The following is a 23,068-nucleotide window of genomic DNA, read 5'->3' on the forward strand; positions in this document are numbered from 1 at the left end:
ATTTGCTTTCAGTTCACTTTGATGAAATTTCAATGAAAAACACTTTTATCGCACACAAGACTTCTGAGCAAATCAGTGCTGTCTCAGGCTGAGCATCTCACCTACAGTACGAGGTCTGTCCCTCTTCTGCTCGCAAAGAATTTGCCGTGCACCGCTTACATATGCCCAGAAAACTGACACATCTACGTTTATCTAACCACCTCCTGTGAACACCCCCAAATGCTGGCTACTTGTCACTCACTCTGATAATAAATCCTCTGTACGACCGCTGTCACAAGACCAACGTTATAAGCCCAGTGCGGCTCTGACACGTGCGCAGTTGCTAAAGAATCGCTCCACTGCTTATGAAATTGACATTGCGTGCACTTCTAAATCAGGCCTATTGCTTGCACAATATATGGGTTGAAGCCTGTACAGATTGTTCTTGAGATGATGTTATGCTATAGGTACTGTATGATGATGATGATGATAATAATAATTTTATTTATATAGGGCTCTTTCTCCAACAGGACTCAAGTCACTTTACAGACATCAAAACAATGCACATAATACATAAGATATAAGTAATACAGCAATACTGTAGACAAGCCACACAGACATAAAAAGGAAGCATAAAGCACACAGTAAGCATATTGCAGGGTAGGTGCAGGCATTTTTAGTAATAACTTCCACGTGTTGCATATTCCTCCCTCACAGATACCAGGTGAGGCAGCCATCTTGGGTGCACTGCTAGGATTACCCTAGGTGGAAAATTCTACCCCTTGAAGAGAGGACACAGAAAAGTGATATTGTCCTTACTGTTCCTTATGTACTGTACATGAATAATTTGTGCTAGTATAGTTTCTTTAGTTGTTGTTAATAGTCACAAACACTCATAGGACATTGATGTTACATTTGTGTATGAGCAAATGTAAAGGGGAGGATAGCAAGTAGATAGATTGATTTGAGAGATATATTTGGGATAGATAGATAGATAGATAGATAGATAGATAGATAGATAGATAGATAGATAGATAGATAGATAGATAGATAGATAGAAGTACAATATACATTTTAATCTTAATTGTTGTTAAACGCTTTAGTTACATGAAACAAGAGAATTTGTTATGTACTTATCTACAAGTGTTGTTCCTCTTTTTAAATATATATATATATATATATATACTGTATATTTTTTTATTACACAGGTTCCTTTGTTTATTGTCAGACAAGTCTCTGTGTTAAACAAGAAGACGAGAAATGGACCAGGCGTTCAATGTCAGCACCCTCTTGGTTCTCCTGGGTCTTGTAGAGATGAAAGAGTTCCAATACATTTATTGCGCCCTTTGTATTATTATATATTTATTTATTATGCTTTTGAGTATTACTATTGTATTTGTGGTGATGGCCGAACCAAGCCTACATGAGCCCATGTACATTCTCATATGTAAGCTCTTCCTCAATGGAATGTTCGGGAGCTCCACGTTTTTCCCGAAGCTGATAGTTGACCTGATCACCTCATCTAAGACCATCTCATATGGTGGATGTATTACTCAGGCTCTGTGCATTACTCTTTTTGCCATTTTAGAAATGAGCACCTACACCCTCATGGCGTATGACCGGTATCTGGCCGTCTGTCACCCATTGCATTATGTCACCTTGATGACCAACAAGAAGGTTATGAAGCTCATCACTGGGTCTTCTGCAACAGACATCATTGCCGTCTTCATTGGCAATCTGCTAACTTGGACTCTTCCTCTGTGTGGGAATAAGATAAATAATATATTCTGTGATAATATGTCCCTCGTTACTCTGTCCTGCTCAGACCCTTCTCTCAGTAACTTCTATTCAGCTGCTGGGGTCTCCATCTACATAATTATCACCATCTCCGTCACTGTGTTTTCCTACCTGCGGATATTTGCCGTCTGCCTGAGAGTCTCCAAAGAGTCCCGTCAGAAAGCCGTCCACACCTTGGTGACCCATTTACTGAACTTTACCATCTTTTTGTTAGGAGTTTTCTTTGTTTTCATCAGGTACAGGCTGGGCAGTATTGACCTCCCCATTATGGTCCATGTTCTGCTCTCTGTTACTCCTGCAGTGTTCCCACCACTCCTTAACCCCCTGATATACGGGGTCCGGACACACGCCCTGAAGATAAAACTCATTCACTATTTGCAGAATATTAAACTTGGGTGACAGTGCACATACATAGAATTATTCACAAAGCGAGTGACTAGTAAACAGCATCTGAAGGAGGGAGGGGGGGGGGCTACAAAATGCAGACACCTCCGTTTTCTGAGCATTCCCTAGTCAGACACTGCGACTTCATTTACAGCTGGAGAAGGCCCAGCATCTTAGGGGAGCTGCTGATTCTGAGGCAGCAGAGGGTTTCTCCAAGGTGCAACCAAAGGGGGTAATTCAGATGTGGTTAGAGCATTACATGCAGCAAAATACCGAATATCGCTACAGTACTTTGCGCTTGTGCAGGACCCGCTCTGCACATGTGCAAAGGGGTCCTGAAATGACTGACGCAGATTGGCATCAGACCCCAGGTCTGGTGGGGGGCAGGGGCAGCGATGGCTTCCATTTATCCAAATACAGCCATATCACCGCCTCTGCCGGGAAAGGACAAGGCCAGGATCAGAGTACAGAGATTTCCTGGCCTCGAGGTAGCGGCTGCGGGGTATACGTTCAAGATACCGGCTGTCAGAATCCCGACATCTGAAATACTGATGCCAGAATCCTGACATCAGTTAGTACATCAACACCGGAATCCAGAACAGGTCAGGCTCCTGATGCTGTAATCCCGACAGCCAGAATCCCGAAGGTAAGTATAGCCGGGAGGGTTAGAATTTGGCTGCGGGGGAGGGAGGGGTTATGTGCCACCAGGGGGAGGGGTTTGTGTGTCGGAGTTAGGCTGTGGCGCGAGAGGGATAAGCACCACAGGGGGGGTTAAGTTTAGGCACTAAGAGGGGATGGTTAAACTGAGGAAAGAGGAGAGGGTTAGTCTGCGGAAAGGTGAGAGGATTAGGCTGAGGAAAGGGGAGAGGGTTAGGCTGAGGAAAGGGGAGAGGGTTAGGCTGAGGAAAGGGGAGAGGGTTAGGCTGAGGAAAGGGGAGAGGGTTAGGCTGAGGAAAGGGGAGAGGGTTAGTCTGCGGAAAGGGGAGAGGGTTAGTCTGCGGAAAGGGGAGAGGGTTAGGCTGAGGAAAGGGGGGAGGGTTAGTATGCGGAAAGGGGGAAGGGTTAGACTGCGGAAAGGGGAGAGGGTTAGGCTGAGGAAAGGGGGGAGGGTTAGTCTGCGGAAAGGGGGAAGGGATAGGCTGTGGAAAGGGGAGAGGGTTAGGCTGCGGAAAGGGGAGAGGGTTAGGCTGCGGAAAGGGGGACGGGTTAGGCTGAGGAAAGGGGGACGGGTTAGGCTGAGGAAAGGGGGACGGGTTAGGCTGAGGAAAGGGGAGAGGGTTAGGCTGAGGAAAGGGGAGAGGGTTAGGCTGAGGAAAGGGGAGAGGGTTAGGCTGAGGAAAGGGGAGAGGGTTAGGCTGAGGAAAGGGGAGAGGGTTAGGATGAGGAAAGGGGAGAGGGTTAGGATGAGGAAAGGGGGGAGGGTTAGGCTGAGGAAAGGGGAGAGAGTTAGGCTGAGGAAAGGGGAGAGGGTTAGGCTGCGGAAAGGGGAGAGGGTTATGCTGCGGAAAGGGGGAGGGTAAGGCTGCCAAAGGGGGGGAGGGTTAGGCTGCCGAAAGGGGAGACTGTTAGGCTGCGGAAAGGGGGGAGGGTTAGGCTGCCAAAAGGGGGGAGGGTTAGGCTGCCGAAAGGGGGAAGGGTTAGGCTGCCGAAAGGGTAGACGGTTAGGCTGCCGTAAGGGGGGAGGGTTAGGCTGCGGAAAGGGGGGAGGGTTAGGCTGCGGAAAGGGGGGAGGGTTAGGCTGCGGAAAGGGGGAAGGTTAGGCTGTGGAAAGGGGGGAAAGGGGGGGAGGGTTAGGCTGAGGAAAGGGGAGAGGGTTAGGCTGAGGAAAGGGGAGAGGGTTAGGCTGAGGAAAGGGGGAGGGTTAGGCTGTGGAAAGGGGAGAGGGTTAGGCTGAGGAAAGGGGGAGGGTTAGGCTGAGGAAATGGGGAGGGTTAGGCTGAGGAAATGGGGAGCATTAGGCTGAGGAAAGGGGAGACTGTTAGGCTGAGGAAAGGGGGGAGGGTTAGGCTGAGGAAAGGGGAGAGGGTTAGGCTGAGGAAAGGGGGGAGGGTTAGGCTGCAGAACGGGGAGAGGGTTAGGCTGAGGAAAGGGGAGAGGGTTGGGCTGAGGAAAGGGGGAGAGGGTTAGGCTGAGGAAAGGGGAGAGGGTTAGGCTGAGGAAAGGGGGGAGAGTTAGGCTGCGGAAAGGGGAGAGGGTTAGGCTGCGGAAAGGTGGAAAGTTAGTTTTAGGCACTATGGGGGAGGTTAGTGTCAGGTTGCAGTAAGGGAGGGTTAGGGGGTACTGATCCCCAGCTGCGGCAGGAAAGATACGATACTGCATCCTTGGACGCAGCTTGGATCAGTAATGATATGGTAATGCAGCGACGCCCCCTGCTGCATTACCATATTAGTGCTTATCCACTGTTGCTTCTTTGTAAGCAGCGGCGATAGCACCTCCAACCACATCTGAATGAGGCCCAATGTGAGACACCGGCTGTGGCTGCATCTGTGCACAAGGCGGCGGCCATTATCAGTACCCTGTGAGTGCAACTGCATGAACATGTACATCAGCCCAGTGTACTGGACGCTGCCCAGGGTTGGTGCATATGCTGTACTCCAGGGGACGTCACTGTACGGTGAATCCTTGTCTGGTGGCTATATTATAATAAAAACCTGAATTTTACTGCAAAAGCTGTTTTCATCAGTTACATTCTCAACACGTCACTGACCACCTGCTTCCCGAAACCTAGTGCCTCACTGAGGGGACACCGTGCATGAGACGTGATAAGGAGCATACAGCAGGAACTGCATGGAGACCATCTACCTCAGCAGGGAAGAGTCCATGCACTGAGCAGTATTGTTTCTAGATCCCTGATTTCCTAACATGTCCGGCAAAACCCAAATACATTAACCGTGATGTAGGTAATGGATGACGATGATCAGAGGACTGTAAAAGCATCATGTGTACATTGCGACACAATGGAATCTAGTACCTGCAGTCCAATTGTCCAGGAAACTGGAATGTAAAAAACAAATAATTGGTAAATGCCTCTCTCCACTCCAATCTATCCTCAGTGCTGCAGCCTGCCTCATCTTCCTCTCCAACCATACTACGTCCACCTCCCATCTCTAACAAGCCCTATACTGCCTCATCTTCCTCTCCAACCGTACTACGTCCACCTCCCATCTCTAACAAGCCCTATACTGCCTCATCTTCCTCTCCAACCGTACTACGTCCACCTCCCATCTCTAACAAGCCCTATACTGCCTCATCTTCCCCTCCAACCGTACTACGTCCACCTCCCATCTCTAACAAGCCCTATACTTCCTCATCTTCCTCTCCAACTGTACTATGTCCACCTCCCATCTCTAACAAGCCCTATACTGCCTCATCTTCCTCTCCAACCGTACTACGTCCACCTCCCATCTCTAACAAGCCCTATACTGCCTCATCTTCCTCTCCAACCGTACTACGTCCACCTCCCATCTCTAACAAGCCCTACACTGGCTCCTCTTCCCCTTACGAATCAAATTCAAGCTTCTCACACTACCTTACAAAGACCTCACCCATTCACATCTCTGACCTCATTACCCTTTACATTCCCGCCCATCCTCTTCTCTCCACAAATACATGAAGCCTCTTCTGCCTACTGATTACACCTTCCCATTCCTGGCTCCAAGATTTTGGCTGTGGTGCTCCCTACGTCTGGAATTCTCTACCTCTCCCCCTCAGACTCTCCACAAAACTTCACAGGCTCTCAAGACCCACTTCTTCATCAGTGTCATCCATCTCTCATCCTAACCCTCTGCTACATGTTCACTTCTACCCTATCACCTGTCCTAACCCTCTGCTATATGCTCACTTCTACCCCATTACCCGTCCTAACCCTCTGCTACATGCTCACTTCTACCCCATCACCCGTCCTAACCCTCTGCTACATGCTCACTTCTACCCCATCACCCGTCCTAACCCTCTGCTACATGCTCACTTCTACCCCATCACCCGTCCTAACCCTCTGCTACATTGTCACTTCTACCCCATCACCCATCCTAACCCACTGCTACATGCTCACTTCTACCCCATCACCCGTCCTAACCCTCTGCTACATGCTCACCTCTACTCCATCACGCGTCCTAACCCTCTGCTACATGCTCACTTGTACCCCATCACCCGTCCTAACCCTCTGCTACATGCTCACTTCTACCCCATCACCCTTCCTAACCCTCTGCTACATGCTCACTTCTACCCCATCACACGTCCTAACCCTCTGCTACATGTTCACTTCTACCCTATCACCCGTCCTAACCCTCTGCTACATGCTCACTTCTACTCCATCACCCGTCCTAACCCTCTGCTATATGCTCACTTCTACCCCATCACCCGTCCTAACCCTCTGCTACATGCTCACTTCTACCCCATCACCCATCCTAACCCTCTACTACATGCTCACTTCTACCCCATCACCCGTCCTAACCCTTTGCTACATGCTCACTTCTACCCCATCACCCGTCCTAACCCTCTGCTACATGCTCACTTCTACCCCATCACGCGTCCTAACCCTCTGCTACATGTTCACTTCTACCCCATCACGCGTCCTAACCCTCTGCTACATGCTCACTTCTACCCCATCACCCGTCCTAGCCCTCTGCTACATGCTCTCTTCTACCCCATCACGCGTCCTAACCCTCTGCTACAGTCTCACTTCTACCCCATCACCCGTCCTAACCCTCTGCTACATGCTCACTTCTACCCCATCACGCGTCCTAACCCTCTGCTACATGCTCACTTCTACCCCATCACCCGTCCTAACCCTCTGCTACATGCTCACTTCTACCCCATCACCCATCCTAACCCTCTGCTACATGCTCACTTCTACCCCATCACCCATCCTAACCCTCTGCTACATGCTCACTTCTACCCCATCACCCGTCCTAACCCTCTGGTACATGCTCACTTGTACCCCATCACCCGTCCTAGCCCTCTGCTACATGCTCACTTCTACCCCATCACGCGTCCTAACCCTCTGCTACAGTCTCACTTCTACCCCATCACCCGCCCTAACCCTCTGCTACATGCTCACTTCTACCCCATCACGCTTCCTAACCCTTTGCTACATGCTCACTTCTACCCCATCTCCCGTCCTAACCCTCTGCTACATGCTCACTTCTACCCCATCACCCGTCCTAACCCTCTGCTACATGCTCACTTCTACCCCATCACCCGTCCTAGCCCTCTGCTACATGCTCACTTCTACCCCATCACGCGTCCTAACCCTCTGCTACATGTTCACTTCTACCCCATCACCCGTCCTAGCCCTCTGCTACATGCTCACTTCTACCCCATCACGCGTCCTAACCCTCTGCTACATGCTCACTTCTACTCCATTACCCATCCTAACCCTCTGCTACATGCTCACTTCTACCCCATCACCCGTCCTAACCCTCTGCTACATGCTCACTTCTACCCCATCACCCGTCCTAACCCTCTGCTACATGCTCACTTCTACTCCATCACCCGTCCTAACCCTCTGCTACATGCTCACTTCTACCGCATCACCCATCCTAACCCTCTGCTACATGCTCACTTCTACCCCATCACCTGTCCTAACCCTCTGCTACATGCTCACTTCTACCCCATCACCCATCCTAACCCTCTGCTACATGGTCACTTCTACCCCATCACCCGTCCTAACCCTCCGCTACATGCTCACTTCTACCCCATCACCCGTCCTAGCCCTCCGCTACATGCTCACTTCTACCCCATCACGCATCCTAACCCTCTGCTACATGCTCACTTCTACCCCATCACCCGTCCTAGCCCTCTGCTACATGCTCACTTCTACCCCATCACGCGTCCTAACCCTCTGCTACATGCTCACTTCTACCCCATCACCCGTCCTAACCCTCTGCTACATGCTCACTTCTACCCCATCACCCGTCCTAACCCTCTGCTACATGCTCACTTCTACCCCATCACCCGTCCTAACCCTCTGCTACATGCTCACTTCTACCCCATCACCCGTCCTAGCCCTCTGCTACATGCTCACTTCTACCCCATCACCCGTCCTAACCCTCTGCTACATGCTCACTTCTACCCCATCACCCGTCCTAACCCTCTGCTACATGCTCACTTCTACCCCATCACCCGTCCTAGCCCTCTGCTATATGCTCACTTCTACCCCATCACGCGTCCTAACCCTCTGCTACATGCTCACTTCTACCCCATCACCCGTCCTAACCCTCTGCTACATGCTCACTTCTACCCCATCACCCGTCCTAACCCTCTGCTACATGCTCACTTCTACCCCATCACCCGTCCTAACCCTCTGCTACATGCTCACTTCTACCCCATCACCCGTCCTAACCCTCTGCTACATGTTCACTTCTACCCCATCACCCGTCCTAACCCTCTGCTACATGCTCACTTCTACCCCATCACCCGTCCTAGCCCTCTGCTACATGCTCACTTCTACCCCATCACCCGTCCTAACCCTCTGCTACATGCTCACTTCTACCCCATCACCCTTCCTAACCCTCTGCTACATGCTCACTTCTACCCCATCACCCGTCCTAACCCTCTGCTACATGCTCACTTCTACCCCATCACACGTCCTAACCCTCTGCTACATGTTCACTTCTACCCTATCACCCGTCCTAACCCTCTGCTACATGCTCACTTCTACTCCATCACCCATCCTAACCCTCTGCTATATGCTCACTTCTACCCCATCACCCGTCCTAACCCTCTGCTACATGCTCACTTCTACCCCATCACCCATCCTAACCCTCTACTACATGCTCACTTCTACCCCATCACCCGTCCTAACCCTTTGCTACATGCTCACTTCTACCCCATCACCCGTCCTAACCCTCTGCTACATGCTCACTTCTACCCCATCACGCGTCCTAACCCTCTGCTACATGTTCACTTCTACCCCATCACGCGTCCTAACCCTCTGCTACATGCTCACTTCTACCCCATCACCCGTCCTAGCCCTCTGCTACATGCTCTCTTCTACCCCATCACGCGTCCTAACCCTCTGCTGCAGTCTCACTTCTACCCCATCACCCGTCCTAACCCTCTGCTACATGCTCACTTCTACCCCATCACGCGTCCTAACCCTCTGCTACATGCTCACTTCTACCCCATCACCCGTCCTAACCCTCTGCTACATGCTCACTTCTACCCCATCACCCATCCTAACCCTCTGCTACATGCTCACTTCTACCCCATCACCCATCCTAACCCTCTGCTACATGCTCACTTCTACCCCATCACCCGTCCTAACCCTCTGGTACATGCTCACTTGTACCCCATCACCCGTCCTAGCCCTCTGCTACATGCTCACTTCTACCCCATCACGCGTCCTAACCCTCTGCTACAGTCTCACTTCTACCCCATCACCCGCCCTAACCCTCTGCTACATGCTCACTTCTACCCCATCACGCTTCCTAACCCTTTGCTACATGCTCACTTCTACCCCATCTCCCGTCCTAACCCTCTGCTACATGCTCACTTCTACCCCATCACCCGTCCTAACCCTCTTCTACATGCTCACTTCTACCCCATCACCCGTCCTAGCCCTCTGCTACATGCTCACTTCTACCCCATCACGCGTCCTAACCCTCTGCTACATGTTCACTTCTACCCCATCACCCGTCCTAGCCCTCTGCTACATGCTCACTTCTACCCCATCACGCGTCCTAACCCTCTGCTACATGCTCACTTCTACTCCATCACCCGTCCTAACCCTCTGCTACATGCTCACTTCTACCCCATCACCCGTCCTAACCCTCTGCTACATGCTCACTTCTACCCCATCACCCGTCCTAACCCTCTGCTACATGCTCACTTCTACTCCATCACCCGTCCTAACCCTCTGCTACATGCTCACTTCTACCGCATCACCCATCCTAACCCTCTGCTACATGCTCACTTCTACCCCATCACCTGTCCTAACCCTCTGCTACATGCTCACTTCTACCCCATCACCCATCCTAACCCTCTGCTACATGGTCACTTCTACCCCATCACCCGTCCTAACCCTCCGCTACATGCTCACTTCTACCCCATCACCCGTCCTAGCCCTCCGCTACATGCTCACTTCTACCCCATCACGCGTCCTGACCCTCTGCTACATGCTCACTTCTACCCCATCACCCGTCCTAGCCCTCTGCTACATGCTCACTTCTACCCCATCACGCGTCCTAACCCTCTGCTACATGCTCACTTCTACCCCATCACCCGTCCTAAACCTCTGCTACATGCTCACTTCTACCCCATCACCCGTCCTAACCCTCTGCTACATGCTCACTTCTACCCCATCACCCGTCCTAACCCTCTGCTACATGCTCACTTCTACCCCATCACCCGTCCTAGCCCTCTGCTACATGCTCACTTCTACCCCATCACCCGTCCTAACCCTCTGCTACATGCTCACTTCTACCCCATCACCCGTCCTAACCCTCTGCTACATGCTCACTTCTACCCCATCACCCGTCCTAGCCCTCTGCTATATGCTCACTTCTACCCCATCACGCGTCCTAACCCTCTGCTACATGCTCACTTCTACCCCATCACCCGTCCGAACCCTCTGCTACATGCTCACTTCTACCCCATCACCCGTCCTAACCCTCTGCTACATGCTCACTTCTACCCCATCACCCGTCCTAACCCTCTGCTACATGCTCACTTCTACCCCATCACCTGTCCTAACCCTCTGCTACATGTTCACTTCTACCCCATCACCCGTCCTAACCCTCTGCTACATGCTCACTTCTACCCCATCACCCGTCCTAGCCCTCTGCTACATGCTCACTTCTACCCCATCACGCGTCCTAACCCTCTGCTACATGCTCACTTCTACCCCATCACTCGTCCTAACCCTCTGCTACATGCTCACTTCTACCCCATCTCCCGCCCTAACCCTCTGCTACATGCTCACTTCTACCCCATCACCCGTCCTAACCCTCTGCTACATGCTCACTTCTACCCCATCACCCGTCCTAACCCTCTGCTACATGCTCACTTCTACCCCATCACCCGTCCTAACCCTCTGCTACATGCTCACTTCTACCCCATCACCCGTCCTAACCCTCTGCTACATGCTCACTTCTACCCCATCACCCGTCCTAACCCTCTGCTACATGCTCACTTCTACCCCATCACCCGTCCTAACCCTCTGCTACATGCTCACTTCTACCCCATCACCCATCCTAACCCTCTGCTACATGCTCACTTCTATCCCATCACCCATCCTAACCCTCTGCTACATGCTCACTTCTACCCCATCACCCGTCCTAGCCCTCTGCTACATGCTCACTTCTACCCCATCACCCGTCCTAACCCTCTGCTACATGCTCACTTCTACCCCATCACCCGTCCTAACCCTCTGCTACATGCTCACTTCTACCCCATCACCCGTCCTAACCCTCTGCTACATGCTCACTTCTACCCCATCACCCGTCCTAACCCTCTGCTACATGCTCACTTCTACCCAGTGGCGGATTCGGGGGGGGGGGGGGCACACAGGCACGTGCCCCCCCTGTCGTCATGATCAGGCTGCCCTGACTGCAGTGCCGGCCGCAAACTACACGGCCCTGAACTGCTAAAGAGAGCTGGCAGCCTGTCTCACATATTCAATGAGCTGCTGCAGACGCTGCTTTCCCCCTCCGTGTAGGCCTCATCATGCATATGTAATGAGCGGCGGAGCGGCATGATGTCACGCCGCTCATTACATATGCACAAACTGGGCTGGGGCAGGATGACCGCTACTTTCGCGTGGAGCCTCAAGCGGGGGAGAAATGTTTGAGCGGGTGACCCTCCGCCCGCCTTTCAGCTGCCACACTCAAGCTCCCAGAAGAGTACGTTCTTCTCATTTAGTTATTAATGAGTTTGTTCTTATTTAGGTATTTATTTCTGTTGCTGGGCCTGGCAGATAGTCAGGGCTCAGGAGTCACTGTCCGCAGTCATTTCTTGGATTTTTAAGCCAGCCAGCAGGGATACATTTAAAATGAATCTTATTTAATACTGTGCCCACTGTATTATAAGCCAGCCAGTGGAGATACGTTTAACATTAATATTATACAATATGGTGCCCTCTTTAATAAAGCATGTACCAGTTTAGTTTTATTTATATTTCACTTAATGCTTTTAAGCTTTTGTGTGGGTATAATTTATTTCACTATACGTGGGAAGGGGGGGCGCCAAAATCTATATTTGCTTTTCAAAAAATGTAGGCTTGGGCCAGCCCTGTGGGAGGCACTGTGGGGACATGTGTATCTGCACTGGGGGTATATCTGGCACTGTGGGGACATGTGTATCTGCACTGGGGGTATATCTGGCACTGTGGGGACATGTGTATCTGCACTGGGGGAATATCTGGCACTGTGGGGATATGTGTATCTGCACTGGGGGTATATCTGGCACTGTGGGGACATGTGTATCTGCACTGGGGGAATATCTGGCACTGTAAGGACATGTGTATCTGCACTGGGGGAATATCTGGCACTGTGGGGATATATGTATCTGCACTGGGGGAATATCTGGCACTGTGGGGATATGTGTATCTGCACTGGGGGAATATCTGGCACTGTAAGGACATGTGTATCTGCACTGGGGGAATATCTGGCACTGTGGGGATATATGTATCTGCACTGGGGGAATATCTGGCACTGTGGGGATATGTGTATCTGCACTGGGGGAATATCTGGCACTGTGGGGACATGTGTATCTGCAATGGGGGAATATCTGGCACTGTGGGGATATGTGTATCTGCACTGGGGGAATATCTGGCACTGTGGGAATATGTGTATCTGCACTGGCGGCATATCTGGCACTGAGGGGATATGTGTATCTGCACTGGCGGCATATCTGGCACTGTGGGGATATGTGTATCCGCACTGGGGGCATATCTGGCACTGTGGGGATATGTGTATCTGCACTGGGGGTATATCTGGCACTGTGGGGATATGTGTATCTGCACTGGGGGCATATCTGGCACTGTGGGGATGTGTATCTGCACTGGCGGCATATCTGGCACTGTGGGGATATGTGTATCTGCACTGGGGGTATATCTGGCACTGTGGGGATATATGTATCTGCACTGGGGGCATATCTGGCACTGTGGGGATATACGTATCTGCACTGGCGGCATAGCTGGCACTGAGGGGATATGTGTATCTGCACTGGCGGCATATCTGGCACTGTGGGGACATGTGTATCTGCACTGGGGGTATATCTGGCACTGTGGGGATATATGTATCTGCACTGGCGGCATAGCTGGCACTGTGGGGATATATGTATCTGCACTGGCGGCATATCTGGCACTGTGGGGATATGTGTATCTGCACTGGGGGTATATCTGGCACTGTGGGGATATGTGTATCTGCACTGGGGTTATATCTGGCACTGTGGGGACATGTGTATCTGCACTGGCGGCTTAGCTGGCACTGTGGGGACATGTGTATCTGCACTGGGGGTATATCTGGCACTGTGGGGACATGTGTATCTGCACTGGGGGTATATCTGGCACTGTGGGGATATGTGTATCTGCACTGGGGGCATATCTGGCACTGTGGGGATATATGTATCTGCACTGGCGGCATATCTGGCACTGTGGGGACATGTGTATCTGCACTGGGGGCATATCTGGCACTGTGGGGATATATGTATCTGCACTGGCGGCATAGCTGGCACTGTGGGGATATATGTATCTACACTGGGGGCATATCTGGCACTGTAGGGACATGTGTATCTGCACTGGGGGAATATCTGGCACTGTGGGGATATGTGTATCTGCAGTGGGGGTATATCTGGCACTGTGGGGATATATGTATCTGCACTGGGGGCATATCTGGCACTGTGGGGATATATGTATCTGCACTGGGGGTATATCTGGCACTGTGGGGATATATGTATCTGCACTGGGGGAATATCTGGCACTGTGGGGATATATGTATCTGCACTGGGGGAATATCTGGCACTGTGGGGATATATGTATCTGCACTGGGGGCATATCTGGCACTGTGGGGATATATGTATCTGCACTGGGGGAATATCTGGCACTGTGGGGATATATGTATCTGCACTGGGGGCATATCTGGCACTGTGGGGACATGTGTATCTGCACTGGGGGAATATCTGGCACTGTGGGGACATGTGTATCTGCACTGGGGGAATATCTGGCACTGTGGGGACATGTGTATCTGCACTGGGAGCATATCTGGCAGTGTGAGGACATGTGTATCTGCACTGGGGGAATATCTGGCACTGTGGGGACATGTATACATGTCCCCACACTGCACTGGGGGAATATCTGGCACTGTGGGGATATGTGTATCTGCACTGGGGGTATATCTGGCACTGTGGGGATATGTGTATCTGCACTGGGGGGCATAGCTGGCACTGTGGGGATATGTGTATCTGCACTGGGGGTATATCTGGCACTGTGGGGATATATGTATCTACACTGGCGGCATAGCTGGCACTGTGGGGACATGTGTATCTGCACTGGGGGTATATCTGGCACTATGGGGACATGTGTATCTGCACTGGGGGCATAGCTGGCACTGTGGGGATATATGTATCTGCACTGGGGCTATAGCTGGCACTGTGGGGATATATGTATCTGCACTGGCGGCATATCTGGCACTGTGGGGATATATGTATCTGCACTGGGGGCATAGCTGGCACTGTGGGGATATGTGTATCTGCACTGGGGGAATATCTGGCACTGTGGGGACATGTGTATCTGCACTGGGGGAATATCTGGCACTGTGGGGACATGTGTATCTGCACTGGGGGCATAGCTGGCACTGTGGGGATATATGTATCTGCACTGGCGGCATATCTGGCACTGTGGGGATATATGTATCTGCACTGGGGGCATAGCTGGCACTGTGGGGATATGTGTATCTGCACTGGGGGAATATCTGGCACTGTGGGGATATATGTATCTGCACTGGGGGCATAGCTGGCACTGTGGGGATATGTGTATCAGCACTGGGGGCATATCTGGCACAGTGAGGATATATGTATCTGCACTGGGGGTATATCTGGCACTGTGGGGACATGTGTATCTGCACTGGGGGCATATCTGGCACTGTGGGGATATATGTATCTGCACTGGCGGCATAGCTGGCACTGTGGGGACATGTGTATCTGCACTGGGGGTATATCTGGCACTGTGGGGATATGTGTATCTGCACTGGGGGCATATCTGGCACTGTGGGGATATGTGTATCTGCACTGGCGGCATATCTGGCACTGTGGGGATATGTGTATCTGCACTGGCGGCATATCTGGCACTGTGGGGACATGTGTATCTGCACTGGGGGCATATCTGGCACTGTGGGGATATATGTATCTGCACTGGCGGCATAGCTGGCACTGTGGGGATATATGTATCTGCACTGGCGGCATAGCTGGCACTGTGGGGATATGTGTATCTGCACTGGCGGCATATCTGGCACTGTGGGGATATGTGTATCTGCACTGGGGGTATATCTGGCACTGTGGGGATATATGTATCTGCACTGGCGGCATAGCTGGCACTGTGGGGATATGTGTATCTGCACTGGGGGTATATCTTGCACTGTGGGGATATATGTATCTGCACTGGGGGTATATCTGGCACTGTGGGGACATGTGTATCTGCACTGGGGGTATATCTGGCACTGTGGGGACATGTGTATCTGCACTGGGGGCATATCTGGCACTGTGGGGATATGTGTATCTGCACTGGGGGAATATCTGGCACTGTGGGGACATGTGTATCTGCACAGGGGGCATATCTGGCACTGTGGGGATATGTGTATCTGCACTGGGGGTATATCTGGCACTGTGGGGATATATGTATCTGCACTGGCGGCATATCTGGCACTGTGGGGATATGTGTATCTGCACTGGCGGCATATCTGGCACTGTGGGGATATGTGTATCTGCACTGGGGGTATATCTGGCACTGTGGGGATATATGTATCTGCACTGGGGGTATATCTGGCACTGTAAGGACATGTGTATCTGCACTGGGGGAATATCTGGCACTGTGGGGACATGTGTATCTGCACTGGGGGCATATCTGGCACTGTGGGGATATGTGTATCTGCACTGGGGGTATATCTGGCACTGTGGGGATATGTGTATCTGCACTGTGGGCATATCTGGCACTGTGGGGACATGTGTATCTGCACTGGGGGTATATCTGGCACTGTGGGGATATGTGTATCTACACTGGGGGAATATCTGGCACTGTAAGGACATGTGTATCTGCACTGGGGGAATATCTGGCACTGTGGGGATATATGTATCTGCACTGGGGGAATATCTGGCACTGTGGGGATATGTGTATCTGCACTGGGGGAATATCTGGCACTGTAAGGACATGTGTATCTGCACTGGGGGAATATCTGGCACTGTGGGGATATATGTATCTGCACTGGGGGAATATCTGGCACTGTAAGGACATGTGTATCTGCACTGGGGGAATATCTGGCACTGTGGGGATATGTGTATCTGCACTGGGGGAATATCTGGCACTCTGGGGACATGTGTATCTGCAATGGGGGAATATCTGGCACTGTGGGGATATGTGTATCTGAACTGGGGGAATATCTGGCACTGTGGGAATATGTGTATCTGCACTGGCGGCATATCTGGCACTGTGGGGATATGTGTATCTGCACTGGCGGCATATCTGGCACTGTGGGGATATGTGTATCTGCACTGTGGGCATATCTGGCACTGTGGGGATATGTGTATCTGCACTGGGGGTATATCTGGCACTGTGGGGATATGTGTATCTGCACTGGGGGAATATCTGGCACTGTAAGGACATGTGTATCTGCACTGGGGGAATATCTGGCACTGTGGGGATATGTGTATCTGCACTGGGGGAATATCTGGCACTGTGGGGATATGTGTATCTGCACTGGGGGTATATCTGGCACTGTGGGGACATGTGTATCTGCACTGGGGGCATATCTGGCACTGTGGGGATATGTGTATCTGCACTGGGGGTATATCTGGCACTGTGGGGACATGTGTATCTGCACTGGGGGAATATCTGGCACTGTAAGGACATGTGTATCTGCACTGGGGGAATATCTGGCACTGTGGGGATATATGTATCTGCACTGGGGGAATATCTGGCACTGTAAGGACATGTGTATCTGCACTGGGGGAATATCTGGCACTGTGGGGATATGTGTATCTGCACTGGGGGAATATCTGGCACTGTGGGGACATGTGTATCTGCAATGGGGGAATATCTGGCACTGTGGGGATATGTGTATCTGCACTGGGGGAATATCTGGCACTGTGGGAATATGTGTATCTGCACTGGCGGCATATCTGGCACTGTGGGAATATGTGTATCTGCACTGGCGGCATATCTGGCACTGTGGGGATATGTGTATCCGCACTGGGGGCATATCTGGCACTGTGGGGATATGTGTATCTGCACTGGGGGTATATCTGGCACTGTGGGGATATGTGTATCTGCACTGGGGGCATATCTGGCACTGTGGGGATATGTGTATCTGCACTGGCGGCATATCTGGCACTGTGGGGATATGTGTATCTGCACTGGGGGTATATCTGGCACTGTGGGGATATATGTATCTGCACTGGGGGCATATCTGGCACTGTGGGGATATATGTATCTGCACTGGCGGCATAGCTGGCACTGAGGGGATATGTGTATCTGCACTGGCGGCATATCTGGCACTGTGGGAACATGTGTATCTGCACTGGGGGTATATCTGGCACTGTGGGGATATATGTATCTGCACTGGCGGCATAGCTGGCACTGTGGGGATATGTGTATCTGCACTGGGGGCATATCTGGCACTGTGGGGATATGTGTATCTGCACTGGCGGCATATCTGGCACTGTGGGGATATATGTATCTGCACTGGGGGTATATCTGGCACTGTGGGGATATATGTATCTGCACTGGCGGCATAGTTGGCACTGTGGGGACATGTGTATCTGCACTGGGGGCATAGCTGGCACTGTGGGGACATGTGTATCTGCACTGGGGGTATATCTGGCACTGTGGGGATATGTGTATCTGCACTGGGGGCATATCTGGCACTGTGGGGATATATGTATCTGCACTGGCGGCATATCTGGCACTGTGGGGACATGTGTATCTGCACTGGGGGCATATCTGGCACTGTGGGGATATATGTATCTGCACTGGCGGCATAGCTGGCACTGTGGGGATATATGTATCTACACTGGGGGCATATCTGGCACTGTAGGGACATGTGTATCTGCACTGGGGGAATATCTGGCACTGTGGGGATATGTGTATCTGCAGTGGGGGTATATCTGGCACTGTGGGGATATATGTATCTGCACTGGGGGCATATCTGGCACTGTGGGGATATATGTATCTGCACTGGGGGTATATCTGGCACTGTGGGGATATATGTATCTGCACTGGGGGAATATCTGGCACTGTGGGGATATATGTATCTGCACTGGGGGAATATCTGGCACTGTGGGGATATATGTATCTGCACTGGGGGCATATCTGGCACTGTGGGGATATATGTATCTGCACTGGGGGAATATCTGGCACTGTGGGGATATATGTATCTGCACTGGGGGCATATCTGGCACTGTGGGGACATGTGTATCTGCACTGGGGGAATATCTGGCACTGTGGGGACATGTGTATCTGCACTGGGGGAATATCTGGCACTGTGGGGACATGTATACATGTCCCCACACTGCACTGGGGGAATATCTGGCACTGTGGGGATATGTGTATCTGCACTGGGGGTATATCTGGCACTGTGGGGATATGTGTATCTGCACTGGGGGCATAGCTGGCACTGTGGGGATATGTGTATCTGCACTGGGGGTATATCTGGCACTGTGGGGATATATGTATCTACACTGGCGGCATAGCTGGCACTGTGGGGATATGTGTATCTGCACTGGGGGTATATCTGGCACTGTTGGGATATGTGTATCTGCACTGGGGGCATATCTGGCACTGTGGGGACATGTGTATCTGCACTGGGGGTATATCTGGCACTATGGGGACATGTGTATCTGCACTGGGGGCATAGCTGGCACTGTGGGGATATATGTATCTGCACTGGGGGTATAGCTGGCACTGTGGGGATATATGTATCTGCACTGGCGGCATATCTGGCACTGTGGGGATATATGTATCTGCACTGGGGGCATAGCTGGCACTGTGGGGATATGTGTATCTGCACTGGGGGAATATCTGGCACTGTGGGGACATGTGTATCTGCACTGGGGGAATATCTGGCACTGTGGGGACATGTGTATCTGCACTGGGGGCATAGCTGGCACTGTGGGGATATATGTATCTGCACTGGCGGCATATCTGGCACTGTGGGGATATATGTATCTGCACTGGGGGCATAGCTGGCACTGTGGGGATATGTGTATCTGCACTGGGGGAATATCTGGCACTGTGGGGATATATGTATCTGCACTGGGGGCATAGCTGGCACTGTGGGGATATGTGTATCAGCACTGGGGGCATATCTGGCACTGTGAGGATATATGTATCTGCACTGGGGGTATATCTGGCACTGTGGGGATATGTGTATCTGCACTGGGGGCATATCTGGCACTGTGGGGATATATGTATCTGCACTGGCGGCATAGCTGGCACTGTGGGGACATGTGTATCTGCACTGGGGGTATATCTGGCACTGTGGGGATATGTGTATCTGCACTGGGGGCATATCTGGCACTGTGGGGATATGTGTATCTGCACTGGCGGCATATCTGGCACTGTGGGGATATGTGTATCTGCACTGGCGGCATATCTGGCACTGTGGGGACATGTGTATCTGCACTGGGGGCATATCTGGCACTGTGGGGATATATGTATCTGCACTGGCGGCTTAGCTGGCACTGTGGGGATATATGTATCTGCGCTGGCGGCATAGCTGGCACTGTGGGGATATGTGTATCTGCACTGGCGGCATATCTGGCACTGTGGGGATATGTGTATCTGCACTGGGGGTATATCTGGCACTGTGGGGATATATGTATCTGCACTGGCGGCATAGCTGGCACTGTGGGGATATGTGTATCTGCACTGGGGGTATATCTGGCACTGTGGGGATATATGTATCTGCACTGGGGGTATATCTGGCACTGTGGGGACATGTGTATCTGCACTGGGGGCATATCTGGCACTGTGGGGATATGTGTATCTGCACTGGGGGAATATCTGGCACTGTGGGGACATGTGTATCTGCACAGGGGGCATATCTGGCACTGTGGGGATATGTGTATCTGCACTGGGGGTATATCTGGCACTGTGGGGATATATGTATCTGCACTGGCGGCATAGCTGGCACTGTGGGGATATGTGTATCTGCACTGGCGGCATATCTGGCACTGTGGGGATATGTGTATCTGCACTGGGGGTATATCTGGCACTGTGGGGATATATGTATCTGCACTGGGGGTATATCTGGCACTGTAAGGACATGTGTATCTGCACTGAGGGAATATCTGGCACTGTGGGGACATGTGTATCTGCACTGGGGGCATATCTGGCACTGTGGGGATATGTGTATCTGCACTGGGGGTATATCTGGCACTGTGGGGATATGTGTATCTGCACTGTGGGCATATCTGGCACTGTGGGGATATGTGTATCTGCACTGGGGGTATATCTGGCACTGTGGGGATATGTGTATCTACACTGGGGGAATATCTGGCACTGTAAGGACATGTGTATCTGCACTGGGGGAATATCTGGCACTGTGGGGATATATGTATCTGCACTGGGGGAATATCTGGCACTGTGGGGATATGTGTATCTGCACTGGGGGAATATCTGGCACTGTAAGGACATGTGTATCTGCACTGGGGGAATATCTGGCACTGTGGGGATATATGTATCTGCACTGGGGGAATATCTGGCACTGTAAGGACATGTGTATCTGCACTGGGGGAATATCTGGCACTGTGGGGATATGTGTATCTGCACTGGGGGAATATCTGGCACTCTGGAGACATGTGTATCTGCAATGGGGGAATATCTGGCACTGTGGGGATATGTGTATTTGCACTGGGGGATTATCTGGCACTGTGGGAATATGTGTATCTGCACTGGCGGCATATCTGGCACTGTGGGGATATGTGTATCTGCACTGGCGGCATATCTGGCACTGTGGGGATATGTGTATCCGCACTGGGGGCATATCTGGCACTGTGGGGATATGTGTATCTGCACTGGGGGTATATCTGGCACTGTGGGGATATGTGTATCTGCACTGGGGGGCATATCTGGCACTGTGGGGATATGTGTATCTGCACTGGCGGCATATCTGGCACTGTGGGGATATGTGTATCTGCACTGGGGGTATATCTGGCACTGTGGGGATATATGTATCTGCACTGGGGGCATATCTGGCACTGTGGGGATATATGTATCTGCACTGGCGGCATAGCTGGCACAGTGGGGATATGTGTATCTGCACTGGCGGCATATCTGGCACTGTGGGGACATGTGTATCTGCACTGGGGGTATATCTGGCACTGTGGGGATATATGTATCTGCACTGGCGGCATAGCTGGCACTGTGGGGATATGTGTATCTGCACTGGGGGCATATCTGGCACTGTGGGGATATGTGTATCTGCACTGGCGGCATATCTGGCACTGTGGGGATATGTGTATCTGCACTGGGGGTATATCTGGCACTGTGTGGATATATGTATCTGCACTGGCGGCATAGTTGGCACTGTGGGGACATGTGTATCTGCACTGGCGGCATAGCTGGCACTGTGGGGACATGTGTATCTGCACTGGGGGTATATCTGGCACTGTGGGGATATGTGTATCTGCACTGGGGGCATATCTGGCACTGTGGGGATATATGTATCTGCACTGGCGGCATATCTGGCACTGTGGGGACATGTGTATCTGCACTGGGGGCATATCTGGCACTGTGGGGATATATGTATCTGCACTGGCGACATAGCTGGCACTGTGGGGATATGTGTATCTACACTGGGGGCATATCTGGCACTGTAGGGACATGTGTATCTGCACTGGGGGAATATCTGGCACTGTGGGGATGTGTATCTGCAGTGGGGGTATATCTGGCACTGTGGGGATATATGTATCTGCACTGGGGGCATATCTGGCACTGTGGGGATATATGTATCTGCACTGAGGGTATATCTGGCACTGTGGGGATATATGTATCTGCACTGGGTGAATATCTGGCACTGTGGGGATATATGTATCTGCACTGGGGGAATATCTGGCACTGTGGGGATATATGTATCTGCACTGGGGGCATATCTGGCACCGTGGCGATATATGTATCTGCACTGGGGGAATATCTGGCACTGTGGGGATATATGTATCTGCACTGGGGGCATATCTGGCACTGTGGGGACATGTGTATCTGCACTGGGGGAATATCTGGCACTGTGGGGACATGTGTATCTGCACTGGGGGAATATCTGGCACTGTGGGGACATGTGTATCTGCACTGGGAGCATATCTGGCAGTGTGAGGACATGTGTATCTGCACTGGGGGAATATCTGGCACTGTGGGGACATGTGTATCTGCACTGGGGGAATATCTGGCACTGTGGGGATATGTGTATCTGCACTGGTGGCATATCTGGCACTGTGGGGATATGTGTATCTGCACTGGCGGCATATCTGGCACTGTGGGGATATGTGTATCTGCACTGGCGGCATATCTGGCACTGTGGGGACATGTGTATCTGCACTGGGGGCATATCTGGCACTGTGGGGATATATGTATCTGCACTGGCGGCATAGCTGGCACTGTGGGGATATATGTATCTGCACTGGCGGCATAGCTGGCACTGTGGGGATATGTGTATCTGCACTGGCGGCATATCTGGCACTGTGGGGATATGTGTATCTGCACTGG

At 51.7% G+C, this 23,068-nt stretch overlaps 1 protein-coding gene across 1 annotated transcript; it reads left to right on the forward strand.

Moving 5' to 3' along the window:
• The first annotated feature begins 1,239 nt into the window (after positions 1–1,239).
• LOC134989564 (olfactory receptor 4B13-like) lies at positions 1,240–2,175 on the forward strand. Its single transcript, XM_063950616.1, has one exon. It carries the CDS (start codon positions 1,240–1,242, stop codon positions 2,173–2,175), a length of 936 nt encoding a protein of 311 aa, XP_063806686.1.
• The last annotated feature ends 20,893 nt before the right edge of the window (positions 2,176–23,068 follow it).

This window comes from Pseudophryne corroboree, chromosome 2 (genome assembly GCF_028390025.1).
Source record: "Pseudophryne corroboree isolate aPseCor3 chromosome 2, aPseCor3.hap2, whole genome shotgun sequence".
Classification (NCBI taxonomy): domain Eukaryota; kingdom Metazoa; phylum Chordata; class Amphibia; order Anura; family Myobatrachidae; genus Pseudophryne; species Pseudophryne corroboree.

Coding starts and splice junctions, on each gene's coding strand:
- LOC134989564 (XM_063950616.1), top strand. CDS start 1,240: ATGGACCAGGCGTTCAATGTCAGCACCCTCTTGGTTCTCCTGGGTCTT.